At 38.0% G+C, this 20,701-nt stretch overlaps 2 protein-coding genes across 2 annotated transcripts; both read left to right on the top strand.

Annotated features, from left to right (window-relative positions):
• The first annotated feature begins 5,970 nt into the window (after positions 1-5,970).
• On the top strand, positions 5,971-13,227 carry LOC306862169 (dnaJ homolog subfamily B member 1-like). The gene is made up of 3 exons (XM_079404841.1): positions 5,971-6,497; positions 8,246-8,811; positions 9,120-13,227. The coding sequence occupies exons 1-3, from the start codon at positions 6,287-6,289 to the stop codon at positions 9,348-9,350; spliced, it is 1,008 nt and encodes a 335-aa protein (XP_079260967.1). The 5' UTR covers positions 5,971-6,286; the 3' UTR covers positions 9,351-13,227.
• Positions 13,228-15,080: 1,853 nt separating this feature from the next.
• On the top strand, positions 15,081-20,595 carry LOC306860671 (PDZ domain-containing protein GIPC1-like). The gene is made up of 7 exons (XM_079402485.1): positions 15,081-15,270; positions 16,104-16,546; positions 16,622-16,807; positions 17,600-17,780; positions 17,866-17,972; positions 18,605-18,686; positions 18,764-20,595. The coding sequence occupies exons 2-7, from the start codon at positions 16,247-16,249 to the stop codon at positions 18,913-18,915; spliced, it is 1,008 nt and encodes a 335-aa protein (XP_079258611.1). The 5' UTR covers positions 15,081-15,270; positions 16,104-16,246; the 3' UTR covers positions 18,916-20,595.
• Positions 20,596-20,701: the final 106 nt, after the last annotated feature.

Below are 20,701 nucleotides of genomic sequence, written 5' to 3'. Positions count from 1 at the left end.
TAGGAGTTCTAACACCATGTCTACACCGGACGGCGCAACAAAATACAATAGAACCTATTATTATATGATGTTGTCTACACTGGATGCGGCATGTAGCACAACAAATGTATGCACAACAAATCCCTGACAGTAAACTGATGCTTCGTTCTATTTATGACATACTGACACAAAGTTCAAATGATTTTTAATAGTCACTTTGTCGCATCCATTGTAGACACGGTGTGAGAGCGTCTAGCTTGGAGATAGAGAATGGGAATCTACGTCACTGTGCATTGTATTCTGAGTATACAATACAAATCACCAGAGGAAAAAATGACTATTTACGTTAATATTTTTAAGAGCTTTTTGCATTTTATTAGAATAAATGAATGAATATTCGAATGTTATTAAAGTTTGTGGTCAGTTATGTTTTTAAAATAAGTCTCATGTTCACCAAGAAAACTGCATTTATTTGATCACAAATAAAAACAGTAATGTTGTGAAATATTACTATTATTTAAAATAACTGTTTTCTATGTGAATATATTGTAAAATGTAATTTATACTTGTTTTCACAAAGCATGATTTCTGAAGGATCGTGACATTGAAGACAGGCATAATGATGCTGAAAATTCAGCTTTGATCACTTTTTAAAACATACTGAAATAGAAAAAAGTTATTAAAAAATGGTAATTTCACAATATTGCTGTTTTACTGTCTTTTAATCAAATAAATACAGCAGTGGTGAGCATAAAAGACAAATCTGACCCTTAAACTTTAGGTAGTGTATGTTAGTGTATGGTATTACTTACAAGTCATATGGTTCATAATGTCTAGAGATGTTCTTCGACAGGAGATACGGTCCAACTCTAGAGCACGGCCGACAGCGTGGAAGAATCTAGGAACATAAACAATCTGTCACAGAGCCAACAATGCCAGGTTTATGTCAACTATAGCAGAGGTGAAATGCAGAAAAGAAAAATAATCATTTACAGAACATACATTTTAATAACAGAATGTACATTTTAAGGTTTACTTATTTAGTAATGCTCTTACAGTGTTACTTATATGTTTGGACATCAAAGCCCTTTTAAAATAACTAACAAGCAAACACACACACATATATAATTTTGCTAAAGAAAATTACAGATGCATGGTGATATAGGCAAAATATGTTGTGAAATATGCATATAAAGTTATTTATTAATAAGCTTTCTCAGATCACCTGTGTTTTCTATTTCTCTGTCAGCAGCTCCCTTCAGAAATGTTAAAATCAGGAACTTCTCCTGTGTCGTAGAGGGTTTTTTTCTGCCGCTTCTGAAATCAGAGAATATGTGTTTGCCATGAAAGATCAAAACCTGTTTTAAGTTTCAGCCCATTTTCACGCTCCATGTAACTTAAGTGACGCATCCCTGCATACTTTAGGTTAATTAGCTTACTTCCATTCATCTGTTGACAAATTGCCAGCAAAACCTTTATATAAAAAACGCTCATCTACACATAAGATGCCATTAAAAGCCCAAACTTTCAGAAAGAAGAGTTCAAGTCTATAGTTACGCTACGTTACCTCTTATAGTTAGCCTCAGGGTTGAGATGCTAACGGACTTTTTCCGAAGACACTAAACCATTTCTATAAAGTAAATATTCAACGGAAGCGTGTCATTTACATGAAAGAAAGTGTCAAGAACGCTTGTATGTACTATTTGTGGAATTTTAGAGACTAAACTTACCTGAAGTTAGTGAAAACAACAGTGAGAGACGGCGTTTAGCTGTTTGACAGTTGATCTGCAGCCCCGTTTCCATGGTGACTTCTTCAGCTGCTCTAGGTCAGCGCGCGCGCACATTACAGCACGTAGAAGTCACGCAGAATTTACGTAAATATAATATAATAATGATATAATATAATAGCTTTAGAAATGGTAAACGTGGTGTAGAAATAACATTGAAAAAACATTGATTAAAAACTAAGACATATATATATATATATATATATATATATATATATATATATATATATATAGGAATAGATTTTTTCGTACACATATTTACACATGTAACGTTATAATGAACAATTTTTAAACTTTATGTTTTATGTAGTTTCAAAATATATTTCAATATATTTAACAGTTCTACATTCCTATGGGCGTAATTAATGTGAATTTATTAATAGGGCTATATAAAGGCTGTGGTGTTTGAGCCTACTGAGATGTTTAATATGTTTTTAAGGATGCATTATAGGCATATTATATAAATGATTGTTAACAGGTGTACTACACAGCACAAGCGTTTTCAGCGAGATTACCCACTGGGGGCAATTTCTGCCATGCCAAATATACAGTATATGGTTTGCGAATATTAATAACAAATAATCTATGGGATGTGCAGGTTGTGCGGTGACACATAACTATTTCTACAATCTATTTCTTCACTTGCTATATTAAAAACAATCGTCCATATTTGACTTGGTGAAAATAATTTTATCTTTAAGGAACGTTCAATCTTGTGTCTGAAGTTTAATTACACTTTAAACAGCATTATGGTAATCAGAGAGCATATAAAGAACGTACAAAAATTATGATAATGAAATTACGTGCATACGACGTTGCCATTAGAGCTTAAACCAGCTCGTGACCAGCTAAAAACCGGCTTAAACCAGCTAAAACCAGCAGCCATGCTTCAAAACACACATAGCCAGCATATGCTGTTTTCTTTCAACAGGGATGTTATGAGGTGATGGGACAAATACTAAAATGTAAGAAACATTTTTGAGTCATTATTTACATTAACATATTTAAAACTGAAAATACTGTGCCTACTCAACATAAGTAGGCCAACAGAAGCCATGGATGACAGCAGAGGTTTGTGGGCTGCTAAAGACCAGAGATGAAGCATTCAGATCAAGAGATAAAACAGCCTTCAAAACAGCAAGAGCCAATCTGTCCTGTGGCATCAAAAATGCGAAACGGTCATATGCTCAAAAAATCAACAACCACTTCACAGACAGCAGAGACACACGGAGCCTGTGGCAAGCCATTCGGACCATCACTGACTACAAGCCCCCGCCACAGGCTTGTGATGAGGACACACCCCTCCCCGATGCACTCAACCACTTTTATTCACGGTTTGAAATGTAGAATGACACACCTGCACAAAAACTACCCACACCTCCCCAACGACTGGGCGCTCTGTCTGTCTCCAGCCGACGTAAGGAAGAACCTGGCCGTGTTCTGAGAGACTGTGCTGCACAGCTGACAGATGTGCTTACAGATATCTTCAATAGTGTGTTTATAGATAGCTCACCTCGCTGAGCCAGGCAGTCGTCCCCACATGTCTCAAATCCACAACAATCATACTGGTACCAAAGAAATCACCTGTGTCCTGTCTAAATGACTACCGTCCCATAGCACTGACTCCAATCATGATGAAGTGCTTTGAGAGGCTAGTCATGCACAACATCAAAACCAGCCTCCCCAACACACTTGACCCGCTCCAGTTTGCATACCGTCCAAACCGCTCAACGGACGATGCAATTTCCTCCACCCTCCACCTGGCTCTTACCCACCTAGAAAATAAAGACTCCTATGTTAGAGCGCTGTTCATTGACTTCAGCTCGGCATTCAACACAATAATCCCACAACAGCTCATAAATAAACTAAACCTGCTGGGCCTTAACAATTCTCTGTGTAATTGGATCCTGGACTTTCTAACCGGAAGACCTCAGTCAGTCCGTGTTGACCACAACACCTCGAGCTCTACCACACTGAGCACAGGTGCCCCACAAGGCTGTGTGCTCAGCCCGCTGCTCTTCACACTGCTGACCCACGACTGCACTGCCAAGTTCAGCTCCAACCACATCATCAAGTTTGCTGATGACACAACAGTGGTAGGTCTCATCAGCAACAACGATGAAATGCACTACAGAGAGGAAGTGGCACAGCTGGCTGAATGGTGTGGCACCAATAATCTTTCCCTCAATGTGGAGAAGACAAAGGAGGTTGTGATGGACTTCAGAAGAAACTCCGTTGACCACCCCCCACTGACCATCGACAGCTCGACTGTGGAGAGAGTCAGCAGCACTAAATTCCTGGGGATGCACATCACAGAGGATCTCACCTGGACCACCAACACCATGTCACTCTCCAAAAAGGCACAACAGCGCCTACACTTTCTCCGCCAGCTGAAAAGAGCAAGTCTCCCTCCACCCATCCTCACCACATTCTACAGAGGCACCATTGAGAGTGTGCTGACCAGCTGCATCACTGTCTGGTACGGGAACTGCAGTGCTGCTGACTGCAAGACCCTCCAGCGGACAGTGAACACAGCTGCAAAGATCATCGGTGCCCCTCTCCCCTCCATCCTGGACATTTTCCTTACACGATGCTCCAGCAAAACCAACAGCATCGTGAAGGACTCCACCCATCCCTCCCACAGTCTCTTCCAGCTCCTACCATCAGGAAGACGGTACCGGAGCATCAGAGCCTGCTCTGCCAGACTGCTCAACAGCTTTTCCCCCCAGGGAAATTGGCAAAAGGCCAATTTTCAAGTCATAGTTCAGACGGCCCTAGGTTTCTCCTTATTTTTAGATTTTAGACATCCATCAATTAGTGATGAAAAAAATTGCCGCGCTGGTGGAGACAACAGTGTCCGTTTAGCAGCAGGAGCACAAGTGACTTCAGCGTTCAAATACACGCAATAGGCTAAAGCTTGCTGCAAAACCCCAGCAAACATAACCATGAATGTGTCTGCAGGAAATAGTAAGGAGATATTTGAATGATTGAATAATAAACTAATGTTTTCTGAGTCCGTGTTGTTGGAAAAAAAGCAAGTGTTTGCTCTGGTGCCTCCATGTCCTGCAGAGCGCGCTTTAGCGTCCTCTCTCCGCACAAACTTGTATATAGTCTATAGCACACATTATTATTATAGCGCAGGTTTAATGTTTAAACATTGTTATATGCTTGAACTGTTTTAGTATATCTATAGATTTTATTTTAGGAAAGTCCTGATGATTTGAGAAGGCTAAATTGATTAAACATATATGATCAGCTCACTGTCTGCCGCTGGCCGCTTGGTCATTACTTTAAAAAACCAAAACGTAGGATTTATTACTATATTTAACGAACAAAAATGCTCCAAACGTTTCTCTAAATTAACTTAATAAAAAACGAAACGACATATAATCATTTTGCATTACACACAAACTGAACTATTTTAATTCCCGAAACAGTAGTATAAGCTGTTTAAGGAGAAGGGGAAAAAGACGGGCTCGGGCCGGTAATTCTGATAAGCTGTCGGACGTGGGCCGGGCTAGGACCTAAATTTGAGGCCCGTGCAGAGCTCTAGTCTCTGGCTGCCAGCCAGCGAAGTTGAGCGAATGCAGATTTTAATTTAGCAGCTGATGATGTGCCGCAATGAATGATCTAATCACATCGGTGTGATCGTTTATTAAATATAAAAAATATTATTCGGCTATTTTTTTTTTTTTGTCTTTTGGAAGCTGCATTCAAAATCCACTTGCCTCCAAAATCTGAGAGGGCACGGTTGAAATCGCGTTCTGGGAGTAGGGGTATTTCGGCTGGGCCCCCCTCTGGTCCAGTGCCCTGGGCAGGTGCCCGGTAGGCCCGTGCGTTAATCCGTCCATGTGTAGCACCGTGGTCCTGCGAGGCACGACATTTCGTTCCACTGTATGTCCCCCACATGTAGCGGAATGACAATAAAGCTCAACTTGACTTGACTAAGGTCATGTTGCTAGCATGAGTTACCATTAGCATAAACCTACAGTTTTACTTGCTGTTTAAAAAAAAGAGGCACTATACGGTGTATACTGTACAATATTCAGTTAGTAATAGTAAGGTAGTGTTTTGTCTTATTATTACTCGCTGCTTGTCCGGCAGATCGTACTAGACTGCATGCAGTGCACACTCCTCGCCGCAGAGGCGCTCGTTCATCACAGCTGCAGCAACTGCGCCGAGCGACGCCGAGCAAGTAATTTTTCTCGGACTTTCTGCGGACGCTCGGCGACGTTGTCAATTACGGTTCGTCTCGCCGGGAACTCTGTGTGATATTAAAGTTTTACATCGATTAAAGTTAGAAGAGTCTCGGGAAAATGATCGCATATTGCAGGGACGTGGCAGTGTCTGTGCTCGATATGTGAGGATTTGGATTTGGATTAATAACTTTGATAAACTCCATGTTCGACGGGATAGGAGGAGGATCGTTTAAAATTAGCCAGATCGTTCAATATTTGGAGGATATCGACATATGGAAACAGGTAGTTGAACAACAGCGGGGTTTTTAGTCGAGTGTTGTGATGGGTAAAGATTATTACAGGATCCTGGGGATAGAGAAGGGCGCCTCAGATGAGGAGATCAAGAAAGCCTACAGAAAACAAGCTTTAAGATTTCATCCCGACAAAAACAAATCAGCCGGAGCAGAAGATAAATTCAAAGAGATCGCCGAAGCTTACGATGTCCTGAGCGATGCCAAGAAGAAAGACATCTATGACAGATGTGGAGAGGATGGTAAGAGCTGTCATTGTCCTGATATAGAGAAAGGGATAGATAGATAGATAGATAGATAGATAGATAGATAGATAGATAGATAGATAGATAGATAGATAGCCCTTAAAATGTGCTGTGGTGGTACCATGTTACACCTTTTAGTACTTTTTGTTCTTTTGATAGATAACAAAGATACAGACAGAGGGATAGATAGATAGATAGTCTGTACAATGCACTGTGATAGAACCAGTGATGATTTTAGATATGGTACTTTGATATACATTTATTAATTGATGTTTGCCATCGAACATATCCAAAAACAGTGCTATGAAACAGATAAATACTAAGATTCAGATAGAGATGGACCGCCCTTTAAATTTGCTCGTGGTACCATAATACACCTTTAGTACTCTTTGTAAGTTTGATTGACAGATAGATACACACACGGATATGCTATTAATTTAGCAAATTGCAGCAGCCACAGCATTGTTGTGAAAATCAATAAAATTGAAAAGGAAACCAGTTGCATTGTATCGTTTATTATGTAGATTGTAGATACTTCTTTATTATTATTATTATTATTATTATTATTATTATTAAAAAGAGACGTGTCACGTGCCCTGATGTGTGTTTCTGTTATTTATTTATTTTTTGTTCTTCACTCAAGGGTAAAACAAAGTTTTAAATGTGCAATAAAAAAATAAAATTAAGTGAGTGCAAAGAAATTAATTTGCATTTGCATTTAAGTTGCGTACTGTACAGTATGTGTATACTGCCACTGATGATATTTACATAATGCACACTGTGCAAATACACAACAAAAATGACAGCAGAAAGGAGCAGCCGGGTCATTCAGTGTAACTCAACCAGAGGTCTCTGGTGGAATAGTTTTTTTTGTTCATGCCAAAATACGCCAAAAATATGAAATGCCACTGATTAATATTTACGTAGCAATAGCTACACTATTTTGTAGAGGGGAGAAAAAATGAGATTTTGACCTTTCACCTGAGATTTGGAGTCAAATTGCAGAAGAGGAAAATTATTTTAGAAAGATGGACTTTATCAATCTGTTGATTGATTTTAGCATTTGTTTTGCATTATATGCCAATTGTGAAAAAAACGGGAAAAGCACTTCTCACATTTTTTCCCCAAAGTTTGCCTGTAGCTCAAGGCAATTGAATTTTAAATACTGGTTCTTAACTTTTGGTATCTTCATTTTAAGGACCTATATGGTTTATTTTCAAATATATGGAGGTCTCAGTCTGGCTCCATTGTTTACGAAATGAACCTGAAAAGATTTCCAACAGCCACTTATATTGGAATCATCATGTGCCAAAGGCAATTTGAAAGTGTTTTCCAGAAGGTGCAATGTTTTCCAGAGAGTTTGGCAAGTTGCTTCAATCCACCACTCCAAACAAACACCATTTTGGCCACATTTTTTTCGAAATTACATCACACCCATTTGCTCTTGGATTTCGCTTGAAGTATTATCGGGGCCGTAAATGAGGCGTGTATGGATTAAGTGAGCTCCCACAGTAGCAGTAGAGCTTTAGCATCTCTGTTTGAGTGAAGCCTGATGACCGTTTCTCTGAATGCTGCAAACACTGGAGTGAGTAGGGTTTTTAGAGACTTTATGAAACCCCCTCTGATCTCCAGATTAAAAATCCAAACTGTACCATGTGACTGGGTCATTCTTGTGAGCTGTTTCTTATATTTTCCCAAATGTTGATCTGCTGTTTTTCTGTAAACATCATTTCTTTCTCCTGCAGGGCTGAAGGGACATGCCGGAGGTGGCTGCAATGGCCCTAGCTATGCTTTTCATGGCGATCCTCACGCCATGTTTGCAGAGTTCTTTGGTGGCCATAGCCCGTTCGATCAGTTTTTTGCGTCTGCTGGGGGCGCAGATAATGACATGGACATTGACGACCCCTTTGCGGCCTTCGGAATGGGAGGAATGGGTGGATTTCCCAGATCTTTCAAGTCTCGGGTAGGCGGTGTGCACGGGGGCCGAGAAAAGAAGAAAGATCCCCCAGTAGTGCACGAGCTCAAGGTGAGTCTGGAAGAAGTGTTCTCTGGTTGTACGAAAAAGATGAAGATCTCTCGCAAGAGGCTGAACCTGGATGGCTGCACCATGCGCACCGAAGACAAGATCCTCACCGTGGACATCAAACGTGGCTGGAAGGAGGGGACCAAGATTACCTTTCCTAAAGAGGGAGATGAGACGCCAACCAACATCCCTGCCGACATAGTGTTTGTGGTTAAGGACAAGGTTCACCCAGTTTTTAGGAGAGACGGCTCTGACATCATCTACCCTGCAAGGGTATCCCTCCGAGAGGTGAGTGTCAAGTGTCTGCTGCTGAGATAAAGTTACTTAACATGCAGGGGTGAGTTTGTATGGAGTGGCATTTACTGTGAAACTAGCTCTGAGATGCTGAAAACACAGGATCATGAGCTGCAAACACAGTGTCGCTCTCAAACAGGCGGTGCATATATTTATTTATTTAAATCGCAACCTCTGTGATTTGATAATGGCAGTATGGCATATAGTGATTTTGGTATTATTTTGGTTATTCATGTAGCCTTGGGGTTAAATAAGGAAATCTTGTTAATCTTGTTATTCTCTCTTAACCATCACTTACTCAGGCTCTATGCGGCTGCACCATCAGCGCTCCCACCTTGGACGGTAGAACTGTCACAGTGACATCACGTGATGTCATCAAACCCGGTATGAAGAAGAGGATAGTGGGAGAAGGACTGCCACTGTCCAAATGTCCTGAAAAGAGAGGAGACATGGTGCTTGATTTCTCAGTGAAATTTCCGGACAAGTTGGGACCGAGTGCCCGTGAATCTCTGGTTCAGATCCTACCACCTTGAGCGTTGCAAGCACTGGAGGACAGACTCTCAACACACAGATCCTATGATTGGGCCCTTCTAATTTTCTAGATATTATTGCACCTGAAAGTATCAGTGGTAAATACACAAAAGTCAAGCTCAGAGAAACACAATAGAGCTCCCAACAGATTATTTATACCCCCTTACTTATATCGCAATGCACTTTTACAAAACACTGTGAAACATTTCAGAAGTAATATATTGTTTTGCGGTACCTCCAAGTAAATGCTCCGTCATCCTCCTGTTTGCTTCTTCAGGTTTCTTTCCCTTTGAATCTGTTTATATTTTCTTTTATTAAAATAATATTCCAATTTTAGTCTCTGAGCAGTCAACATTGTACTTAACAGTAATATCAATGCTGAACAATAGGGTTTTATACATTTCTGAGGATCTCAAATAGTAATTGTAGAAGTGTGCGTGTGATTGTGGGTGTGTGGAATCCCAATGACGGGAGTTTCTTTGCATAGAGTGAGCCCAGGAAATTCACAAAGGCTCTTGAGCATTATCACAGTGCTTCCAGAGCATGTTAAAGTGTGGTTACGTTTACCATTGCTTGATAAAATTTCACTGGGGAAATGGAGTCATTCCAATCCACCTCATTTTTCAGTGTTGAAGTAAGCTATTTTCTGTGAATGTGCGAGATTTCTGATTCATTAGGCGCTATAGGTAAATAACAAGATGAATAGACCATAGACTGTATAAAACATGGGCCTAGTGTCTGTAACGTCACTCATAGGTTTCTGAAGAGCATTTTTAAAACCCAGAGTGGCTTTTGTCATCTTGGCAGTACGTCACTCCTTGATAATCGGAAATGGGCAAAGAGGTGGGGCGTGGGTGGAGCTGAGGTGCCTGGTTGCTGAAACCACGCCTGCCTAACTTGACAAGCAGGCAATCCACCTGTCACTCAAGTGGCCATGCCCTTAATTATACAGAACTTTAAGGCTTAATATATATATATTTTTTTTATTCACCCCCTCACAGTTGTGATGAAGGGCAAAATTAGCTATATATTGCAGTTAAAGTCACTTCCATGTCGGATTGAGACAGAAGACAGGAAGGTTGTGGCTTGGAATAGACCTTATGCGTCAGAGAAACAAGTGTGGAGTCATCTTTAGAACTTTAGTTTTTAGAATTTTGAACTTCAGTTTTTGTGGTAGCTCTATAGCATCACTGTTGAAGATTAATAAACTGGTGAAGTGGGTTTATTTAAAGTAGAGCTAACAAAATTTATCATGATGCGGATGTCATTATCGTCAGAAGACTGGGAAGATTTTAAATGAGTGGTAATTCATAAATTCATACAAACTTACGGTAACGCTGTGGAAATACAAATGGAAGACAAGACAACGAGCGGTGCAAAAAAGGGGCGGAGCTACAAGGTCTATTAGTACAATAAAACTGCTTGTGCTGCAAATCAGTGTGTTTATTATTGACAATACACTAAAATAATATGATAAGAAATACATGTTTGCAATGTCAAGCAGTATAACAAGCAGTTTTGTCATTAAAATGACTGGAAGGCAACGGATGCCTCGCACCTTAAAGTTAACGGCTGCATCAGCTCGTACGTTAAAAATAAGGAGAATAGGAATCTGTGTGAGGGCAAAAATTTTCCCCACGCAGATTTTCAAATGAAGCAGCTTTCTTGTGCCCAACGCAGTGAATTTCTGTGACTGCTTTGAAACGGTCGCAGAAACGTTCGTACGGAATTCCCAAACTCATAGATTCCTATTGGAAAGACCGAATTTCAACCATGCAAATTCACTGAGCAATGGTAAATGTGACCACACATTTACACTCCAGACATCACTGGCTTTCTCCTGCTAGGAGTGACCCATGATGGGTTACTGTGATTCCCACTGTCTTTTAGCACATAACTGCTCCATTCAGACCATCCCTCCTCTAGTTATTTGTTTGTTGCAGCCAAGTATATTTCAGGTTTAAAAATGCCTGAATGTACTTTTAATTAACTATTAATGGGTGATGTTTTGGAAAGCATAAATGGCGTGTAGCAAAATTACACACTTCAGCTTTCAAGACTTCTAATTTGCTAAGGAGCATTCATTTGTGGGAATGTGGGAACACTATAAAACATTAAATACAACTTGAACCTTGTTTTGCTTGCAATAAATGTAGCTTGAAAAGAATTCATAATATTCTTTCATGGCCCTGGAAACACTCTTATGTTAGTGTCATATATTTATGCTGTTATTGTAGTGCACATATTGAGATGATGGCGATTTTATAGACTTCATTGGATTTTGCATCTTAAAACTGCCATTACCAGAAGTAATTTTGTAAGGAATGACAGTATTTGTGCCAAACGTATGCAGATTGCAATGGCACAGTTTAAAGTACCTCACACATTATTGCTGCATCATATCAGCATGCTTTTTAAATTCACAGCGTTATGGAATATGTGCGTTTCTGTAAAAAGATGGCTTTTTGTTTGCAAAATGCTTCACGATTCTTTATCAAGCGTAATTGTTTTTATTTCTTGCAATTAAAGGCTTTACAAGTGCTGTCTTGTAGTAAGTCTGTTACTATACAAGAATGCATGCATGATCATGGAAAAGTATGATTGTGATTGTCAGCACTACAAGAGTCGTAAGTATTTTTTTAAGTAGAAAAGTTATACTTTTTTCTATTTATACTCTACTGATGTATGCAAGGGCCCGTTCGCATCACAAACTATCATGAATATTAATGTCCACACCAATAGATGATAATGTGCTGTTTGTTGTAAGTGCACTGCAGTTTTGTTGTCTGCCTCTTTAAATGCCTGAGCTGTTCCTCTGTCTTCTCTATTCTCTTTGAATGAGCTTAAGGAATATAGTTCACCCAAAAATTAAAATTAACTGAACGTTTATTCACCCTCAGGCCAACTGAGATGTAGATAAATTTGTTCCTCCATCAGAACAGATTTGGAGAAATTTATCATTACATCACTTGCTCATTAAAGGATCCTCTGCAGTGAATGGGTGCCGTCAGAATGAGTGTCCAAACAACTGATAAACATCACAATAATCCATAAGTAATTCACATGACTCCAGTCCATTACTTAATGTCTTGTGAAGCCAAAGGCTGTGTGTTTGTTAGAAACAAATCCATCATTAAAATGTTTCTAACTTTAAAATATTGCGTCCGGCTAAAATACGAGTCGTCTATCCATAACAATGTTTTCTCCAGTAAGTCGTCTCATCTGAATTAGGAGTGAAATATGCACCGATGAAGTACGTTTATGAGCAAAAGCAGTTCTAAACAAATATATCGGTGGATTTTGATGTGAGAGGAAAACAGTGGATGGATCTTCTCACTAGAGGCTGTTATTATGGCCAGAAGTGACAATAAAGTTACTTCAGTGATAGATTTGTTTCTTACAAGCACAGCTTTTTTTGCTTTTCACTAGATGTATGGTTGTAATCTTTACTAATCTAAAGAATTGTTGACTAACTGTGTGGTTAGCTAGAAGCTAGCTAATCTTTGTGCCCTTTGCTAAGCAAGATATATAGCCTACGGTTTTGCTGTTTAACCTTTGTTTTGTTTTTCCCTGCTACCAACAGCTTAAGCTGTACTCTACTGATTGACTGTTACCCTTTTGGAAGCTGTAGGGAGGCGGGCGCCTTTTTTTTTTTACTGCTTTGAGGATCAGATAGGGAGAGAGAGTATAATTTTGTTGTTGTTTTCCTTTTATTTGACAGGTGTAGAAAGAATTTAACCCCAGAATAGAAATGATTTTGTTTGTTATTTTGGCAATCCACCCCCTCCTGAAGGTTTTGCTTCCCTTTTAATTTGACTTCTTTCTTTGTTTGGAAGATATTGTATACTTTCTGAACTGTGAATAAAACCTGTTAAATTGATCTGGTTGTAGTTATTGTTGTTATGCTGTGGCAGGGGCTCGGCCAAATGCTCTTCTTAAACCCTTAATATTGTTACGTTATCTTTAAAGCCCTAGACACCTAAGACGTAACATATTATTTAGCATTACATCAGTGGGGCATTTAGAACATCGCCAATCTCAGCGATGCAGGTGGAAATGGTGGAGTTGCCTTTAGACCTCTGGAGACTTTAAGTTAAAGATTGCATACTGGTGTTCTGTACGGGGGCATGTAGAAACCTATCCAGTCAAAGATGTATTACAGAAATGTTGGGAATATGAGTATGTAAATTGTAGTAGCTTTGGATGGAATGCCGATGCAGATGCTAAGAAGATAGAAATGAATGATATAAAAATAAGCTCAACGGTAGCTCTTCCAAATGCAATGAAATAAATGAAAAGGAAAGGTGTATGCCTAAAGAAATAGTAGTGGATCAATATTTGAAACAAAACTATTTCAGTAGTATTCAAATATATACTGATGTGTCAAAAAATCCAGATTCTGGGTATACAACCGCAGCCATATATATATATATATATTATGTATTATTATTATTTAAATTAAAAACCAAAAAATAAAGTTAAAAATATTAAAGAACAAAAGGTATAAGAGTTTAATAATGATTCTAACATAACACTAAGCCAAACACCAAAAAAACAACAACAACTATATATATGTACAACCACACACACACACACACACACACACACACACACACACACACATATATATATATACACACATTTATAAATTCAATATATATATATATATATCATTTCATTTCAATTTAGTTTGTTGAAATATTAAAATAACTCAAATCAAATTAAAACTTAATAAAAGACCTACAGACAATAAATTCAGACATTATTGAACTAAAATTAAAATAGATAACAAATACAAATCACGACAGTATAGTTTATCAGTAATCCTAAGAAATAACACTGCCAAACACACATGCTAAATATTAAAATATATAATAAATATATACCCTATTTTAAATATAGAAATGTTAAGAGGTTATCTAACGATGTATCTGTATTCACAACAGAAATGATGGCAATTCTAATGGCTATGCAGTGGCTGGAAGAAATTAATCCTATAAGTGTAGTAGTTTGTTCAGAATCATACTCGGTATTAAACCGCTTAAACAGGGGAAAATCAGCAGCTAGACAGGATATACTCTATGAAAAAAAAAAATGTATATAGAGTAAATAAAACAGGAGTAAGAGTAGAATTTCTATGGATATCTGCCCATGTAGGTGTAGAAGGGAATGAGCAGGCGGATAAGCCAAGTCAGCGTTGAGAAAAGAAGAGATTGATATAGAAAATCAAGTAGAAGTAAAAGGTATTATTAAAACAGCAGTTGCAAGTATGTGGCAAAATGTATGGAATAAAGAGTCAAAATGGAGACATCTATTTAGCATTCAACATAAAGTGGGTATTGAAAGAAAGGTATATGGAAACCGAAGAGAAGATACTGTTATAGCCAGGATCCGTATAGGACACTCTAACCTTAATTATTCATTGCATATAATAGGAAAAAAGTGAGTTGAACATGTGCTTTTACATTGTGAGGCATTTAATAGTGAAAGAAAGTTAAGGGTTTAAGATTTTCTTCTAAAATATTTAAGATATACTGATTTGATTAGAAGAATTAAGTTTTTTTTTTTTTTAAATAGTATATAATATTTTCTTTCAGAGAGGCCTCACACTCAATCCCAGTAGGTGGCGGAAATGCACCTTTAAGCTGGTTTGCCAACCACCATAAAACACAAAAGAAGAAGAAAGCCTCGCTGGCTGATGTTCTGAGCGCATGTCGCCTGTAGATGGCAGCAGTGCGCGAGGGTTTGGCTTCAGTAGAGGAAGAACTGCAGGTTGTGTTGAGAGCCTTTCTCTCACATACCACAACATACTCCCTAAACTCCCGCTTTAACCCTCCTCAACAATCATCTTTTTTATAATGAATAGATTATAAGCCCGACGTCCCAGCGGTTCATGGTTTCCTCTCTGTCAGTGTTAGTTTGGTAAGTGTCGTGATGTCCAGAGGATGCTAACATGCTAACTTTTAGCTGCTTTGGCTTCAGTCTATAAATAGAAACATGTAAGGCTGCTTTAATCCTGAACCTTCAACACATGAAAGTGGTCGGCATTTGAGTTTAGTTGATCATTTTTAGTCAGGTTGCTGTTCGTGTTTGCTTGCTGGATGACTGTAAATAAACAGTGTAGACCCAGTACTTATAAATCCTTATACATTTAAATAAAACTGCTTTGTTTGTATATTGAATTTGTTACAAATGTATCCTTTGCTCACTCAGTTTGTTAATTGTGATTAATGTATAAGAATGATGACGTAGATATTATAGAAGTGACCATGAAATTCTGCACTTATTTATATTACTTGAAATGCAGGAACTGTGAATGCACATTCAAATATGTGTAAGTGTAACCCTATCTTAAGTTCCCACAGTCGTAGAAAAGATGGAAGAATCAGGCTATTTTGAATACAATGATAGAAGTTACATTTATGCATTAAATCTTATTATAAAGAAAAAAAGTGAAAAAATAGTAATAGAAAACCTGGAAATACCAGGAACTGTTGAATTCAAGGCTAGCAAAAGTATAGAAAATACATTTATAATTATGCATAATATATACAATAAAACACATTTTTATATTTACTTTTTAATGCAATGTTTCTTGTTTTTGTTTGTATGTAACTAGTATTTTATTTATGTTGATTTATAATTTTACCCAAATTCAAGTTTAAATTATTATTATTTATTTTCTTTGCTTTTCTATTACATTTGCTACAAATGTATCTTTTTTTGATCCCTGTTTGTCCATCTTTGTATCACAGGTCTGGAGATTTCTTTTGAATGGGTTGAAGACACTTTGCACTTTGATTTGGGCACATAAAGAACAACATTAAAGGTGCTGCAAAGACCCCTCTTGTATTAAAACATTGTGCCTGTACAAGAAACGAAGACAGCAGCATCTAAAATGCCACTTGGATTGGGACGCAGAAAGAAGGCGTCTCCACTTGTGGAGAACGAGGAGGCCGAGCCCATCCGGGCTGGACTGAACATCCCAGGGTTGGATGGCCTGGATGGTGGCAGGGTTGGCCTGAGCGAAGGGGCTGCCCATGAGGGCCTACCACCTCCACCCACCAGCCTGCGACCTCGGCTGATCTTCCACACCCAGCTGGCTCACGGCAGCCCCACGGGTCGCATCGAGGGCTTCAGCAACGTGCGCGAGCTCTACGCCAAGATAGGAGAGGCCTTTGGGATTCCTCCAACAGAGGTGAGCGGCATTTCCCTTGTTATAAATGTAGACTTTAGTGATTATACTGACTAAATGCTTATGTCCTTATGTCAGGTGATGTTTTGTACTCTGAATACTCACAAAGTGGATATGGATAAACTTTTGGGTGGCCAGATCGGACTGGAGGACTTTATATTTGCTCATGTGAAGGGCCAGAAAAAAGAGGTGGAGGTCTTTAAAGGAGAGGATGCACTGGGGCTCACCATCACTGATAATGGAGCTGGATATGCTTTCATTAAGGTGAGAGGAATGACCTGGGATTTTAAGGATGCATTTACATTCATGATTTTCATGTCTAAAAATTTTGGTGTTAAGAAATTAATACTATTATTCAGCAAGGATGCATTAAATTGTTCAAAGGTGACAGTAAAGACATTTATAATGTTACAAAAAATAAATTCTCAGTCACCACAAAAATATTAAGCAGCACATTGGTAATAATATAAAATGTTTCTTGAACAGCAAATCAGTATATTATAATTATTTCTGAAGGATCATGTTACACTGAAGACTGTAATATTGATGCTGAAAATTCAGCTTTAACATCAGGAATAAATTGCATTTTAAAATATATTACAATAGAAAACAGTAATTTGAAATTATAATAATAGATGTTGTTTTTACTGTATTTGTGATCAAATAATTGTCACCTTTGCCATAAGAGACTTTCTTTAAAAAAAAATGATAAAAAAGATAATTCATCTCATTTATAAGCCCCACATTATGTAATATTTTGTTTAAAAACAAAAGATTAACAGTACTAAAACTAACATTACAAAAATGTTTTTTTTCCGATTCTTAATTGTTGTAAATGTGCTGATATACGCATGCTTGTGATTGCACATCAGTTGATTTCTATATTAATGAATCAATTTGTGCCATTGCTCAACAACCGTAAAGAGTATACACCTTACTTCACGTTATACCTACCAAACACTCCTTAATAATAAGTTTATCCTCATCTTGACCAGTCATACCTCCCAGCCTGCTACAAAGCTGTGATCATCAGAAAACCATCTGTTTCCTTTGCAGAGAATAAGAGAAGGCAGTATTATTCATCAGATCCAGGTCATCAACGTGGGCGACATGATCGAGTCAATCAACGGGCAGGTACTCATTGGCTGCCGCCATTATGAGGTTGCCAAGATGCTGAAGGAACTACCCAAAGGGAAAACATTTTTCCTGAAGCTGGTGGAACCTTTGAAGGCATTTGGTAAGTGTTTTTGAATATCCTGTAGCTGACATTGACGGCCACAGTGAATCTGATATGATGATTTTTTTTAACCTTTTTTTTAAAGACATGATCAGTCAGCGGTCGGGAAGCAGGTCGGGCTCTGCACAGTTAGGAACAGGCAGAGGAACTCTGCGCCTGAGGTCTAAAGGACCAGCCACCGTAGAGGAACTGGTAAGACCATCGAGTTAAATGCACAGTGAACTCAGATCAGTTCAGTTCCTGAGTCAGTGGATACGTGTTTGCATTTGTGTGATTGGAAAGCAGGGCTCTAGACTCATTCTTCCCACTGGTCGCTCTTTTGCGACTAACTTTCTCAGTTGGTCGCACGAGCACATAACTTGGTCGCATTATTATTATTATTATTATTTTTTTGCTACAACATTTGATTAATCAATGCATGCTGATGAACTACAGCAAAAATAAAGGGATTGGCCTCACTGTCCCAATACTTTTGGAGGGGAGTGTGTGTATATATATATATATATATATATGTATATTGTGTATATATACACACACACACCATATATATTCATAAACACACTTGTAGTCAGTAATGCAGATGTTAAAGATTGTTTTGTAGTTTACAATATTTTTACTGATGCTCTCAAGTCTTTCACAATTTTACAAAATCGGCAAAAACTTATGTGCTATGCCAGCTAGATAACATTATTCAGGTGACTAATCAGCAAAATTTGCAACAACATCACAGACAACCAACCACAATAGCACAATTAATTAATTAATCATCATTTTAAGCTGAGGAAGGTAATCTTTAATATTTTCATTCTTTGTTTGTATTGCAGCCGTCAGCATTTGAGGAAAAAGCTATCGAGAAAGTCGATGATCTGTTGGAGAGCTACATGGGCATTAGAGACAGTGAACTTGGTATGTTTCCCTGCATATTGCAGTTTTTGTACAGTTGTTTTTTAAGTGTTGTTTCTAACTCCCACACTCATTTACAGCTGCCACGATGGTGGAGCTCGGCAAAGACAAAAAGAACCCAGATGAGTTTGCCGAAGCTTTGGACGAGACTCTGGGTGATTTCGCATTTCCAGATGAGTTTGTGTTTGATGTGTGGGGTGCCATAGGCGATGCAAAGGTCGGTCGGGTGTAATTCTAGAATTGGCTTAAAAAGTGGTAATTCTAGAAAACACTGCTTTAAGAACACTATTGAGTCTTATTTTTGTTGATTTTGGGAGCATATGCTGGGATGCTTTTAAGAATGCTGGAAACACTTGTATGTAGGCCTCTAATTTTTTTTTAAGATGCAAATGTTATGAAGACACTACATTGAATGCATTTTAAAATTGTATTCAGATTTGAATAGTTCGAGTCTAATCACTTATATGAAATGTCTTTAGTAGGATATTAAGCAAAAGATGCTGAGACTCTTTGCAAGGTGTTTACTCCAGGGCCCATGTTTGGTACCCTTGTGAGGTTACTCTGTTACATACTGTGACTTTCACTTGCACTGTGTTGCCCGACGCTGTATAAATTGCACGGTAAGTCACAGAACACGCAGATATCGAGGCAATGCTGGTTTACACTGTAGTGACCTCTGCGGCGTGGATCTGACCTGTCCCATGGCAGAATCATGGACCATTTGTCTTATCAACACTATAATGATTCCCTAAAGCATGTGCTGTCTTATGTACTCGTTCTCTATTATAAAAAGGATTTCATTTGGCTTTGAAGCTGTTGCAATGAATTGTTTCTAAATGACCTCTAGTGCTTTACATTTCCAGTTCTGTGGCTTAGCTCTTATTTTAAAAGAGTAAAATAAATGGGAAATAAATAAATCATCCATATTCATTTTAGTAGTACTACCGCATAATGCCAAACATATAGAAATCTTTGTCTTTTTTATCAGTAAAATCAGTATTAGAGAAATATCACGAAGTATTACAGATAATGTTTCACCTGTTACAGTATTTATTCTTTAAAGGAGTAGTGGAGGAAGTATGAAGGGCTTAAAAGTCGGGCTGGGTGATAGGATAGTTTCAAACAAACCATTAATGGAGTGATATTCGAATATTGGCTTTTGAAAGAAAAAAAAAATATATATATATATATATATATAGCCCAGCCCTACTTACAAGTGTATATTAAAGCACTGATGGTATTGATTTAAATGTATATAGTGTTGATGTGTTTACGGAATCTACTCCACAGCCAGTCCAGTGAGCATTTCCAAGATACTGACAATATTACTGCAAATATGACCAAACACGGACATCTTACACTGAGCACATATTGAGTTAATGAAACTCAGAACTGATTATTACTCTTTTTAACCAGGCAGTTCAACACTGTAGTATTTCACATCTGTAAAGTCAGAGCATGTTTGAAATGTAAAGTACTGATCATGTGATGGTTAAAACTTTAAACTTTGTATTTCTTTTTTTATTATTTAAAATAAAACATTATACTTGTCTTAGGGAAGATGTAGGTTAATGTTTAAAGGACCCAGATCAAAAATTTAAAAGGAAAAAAAAAAAAACAATTCAATGTTTTGGTGTTACTTTTTACACACTGTAAAACTATCAGTGTAGCTTAAACACAGCTCTCTTGCCATTAATTTACTTTGGACTCTTTTTCTTTCGATGCTTTTTGAACACATTTAGAATGAATAGTTTACACTGATGATGTAATGGTTTTGATGGACTCATGTTACACTGTCTCAGACTACCTTCAAATGGCAATAATCATAATATAAGTCTGTTATATCTGTTGTTGTTGTTTTTTTCATTGACCGAAATGCTATTGCACCAAATTGTTATTTGTTAGATCTCTCAAAAATATTAAAACAAACAAAATGAGTTGTGTGGTTTTGTTTTTATGTTCTGGAAAGCAGTAGGTGTTTCGTTCTTACGGTTGTTCATTGAAACATTGGGTTCGTT

This window comes from Barbus barbus, assembly GCF_936440315.1.
Source record: "Barbus barbus genome assembly, chromosome: 4".
Taxonomy (NCBI): domain Eukaryota; kingdom Metazoa; phylum Chordata; class Actinopteri; order Cypriniformes; family Cyprinidae; genus Barbus; species Barbus barbus.
This window is presented reverse-complemented; position numbering and strand designations above follow the sequence as displayed.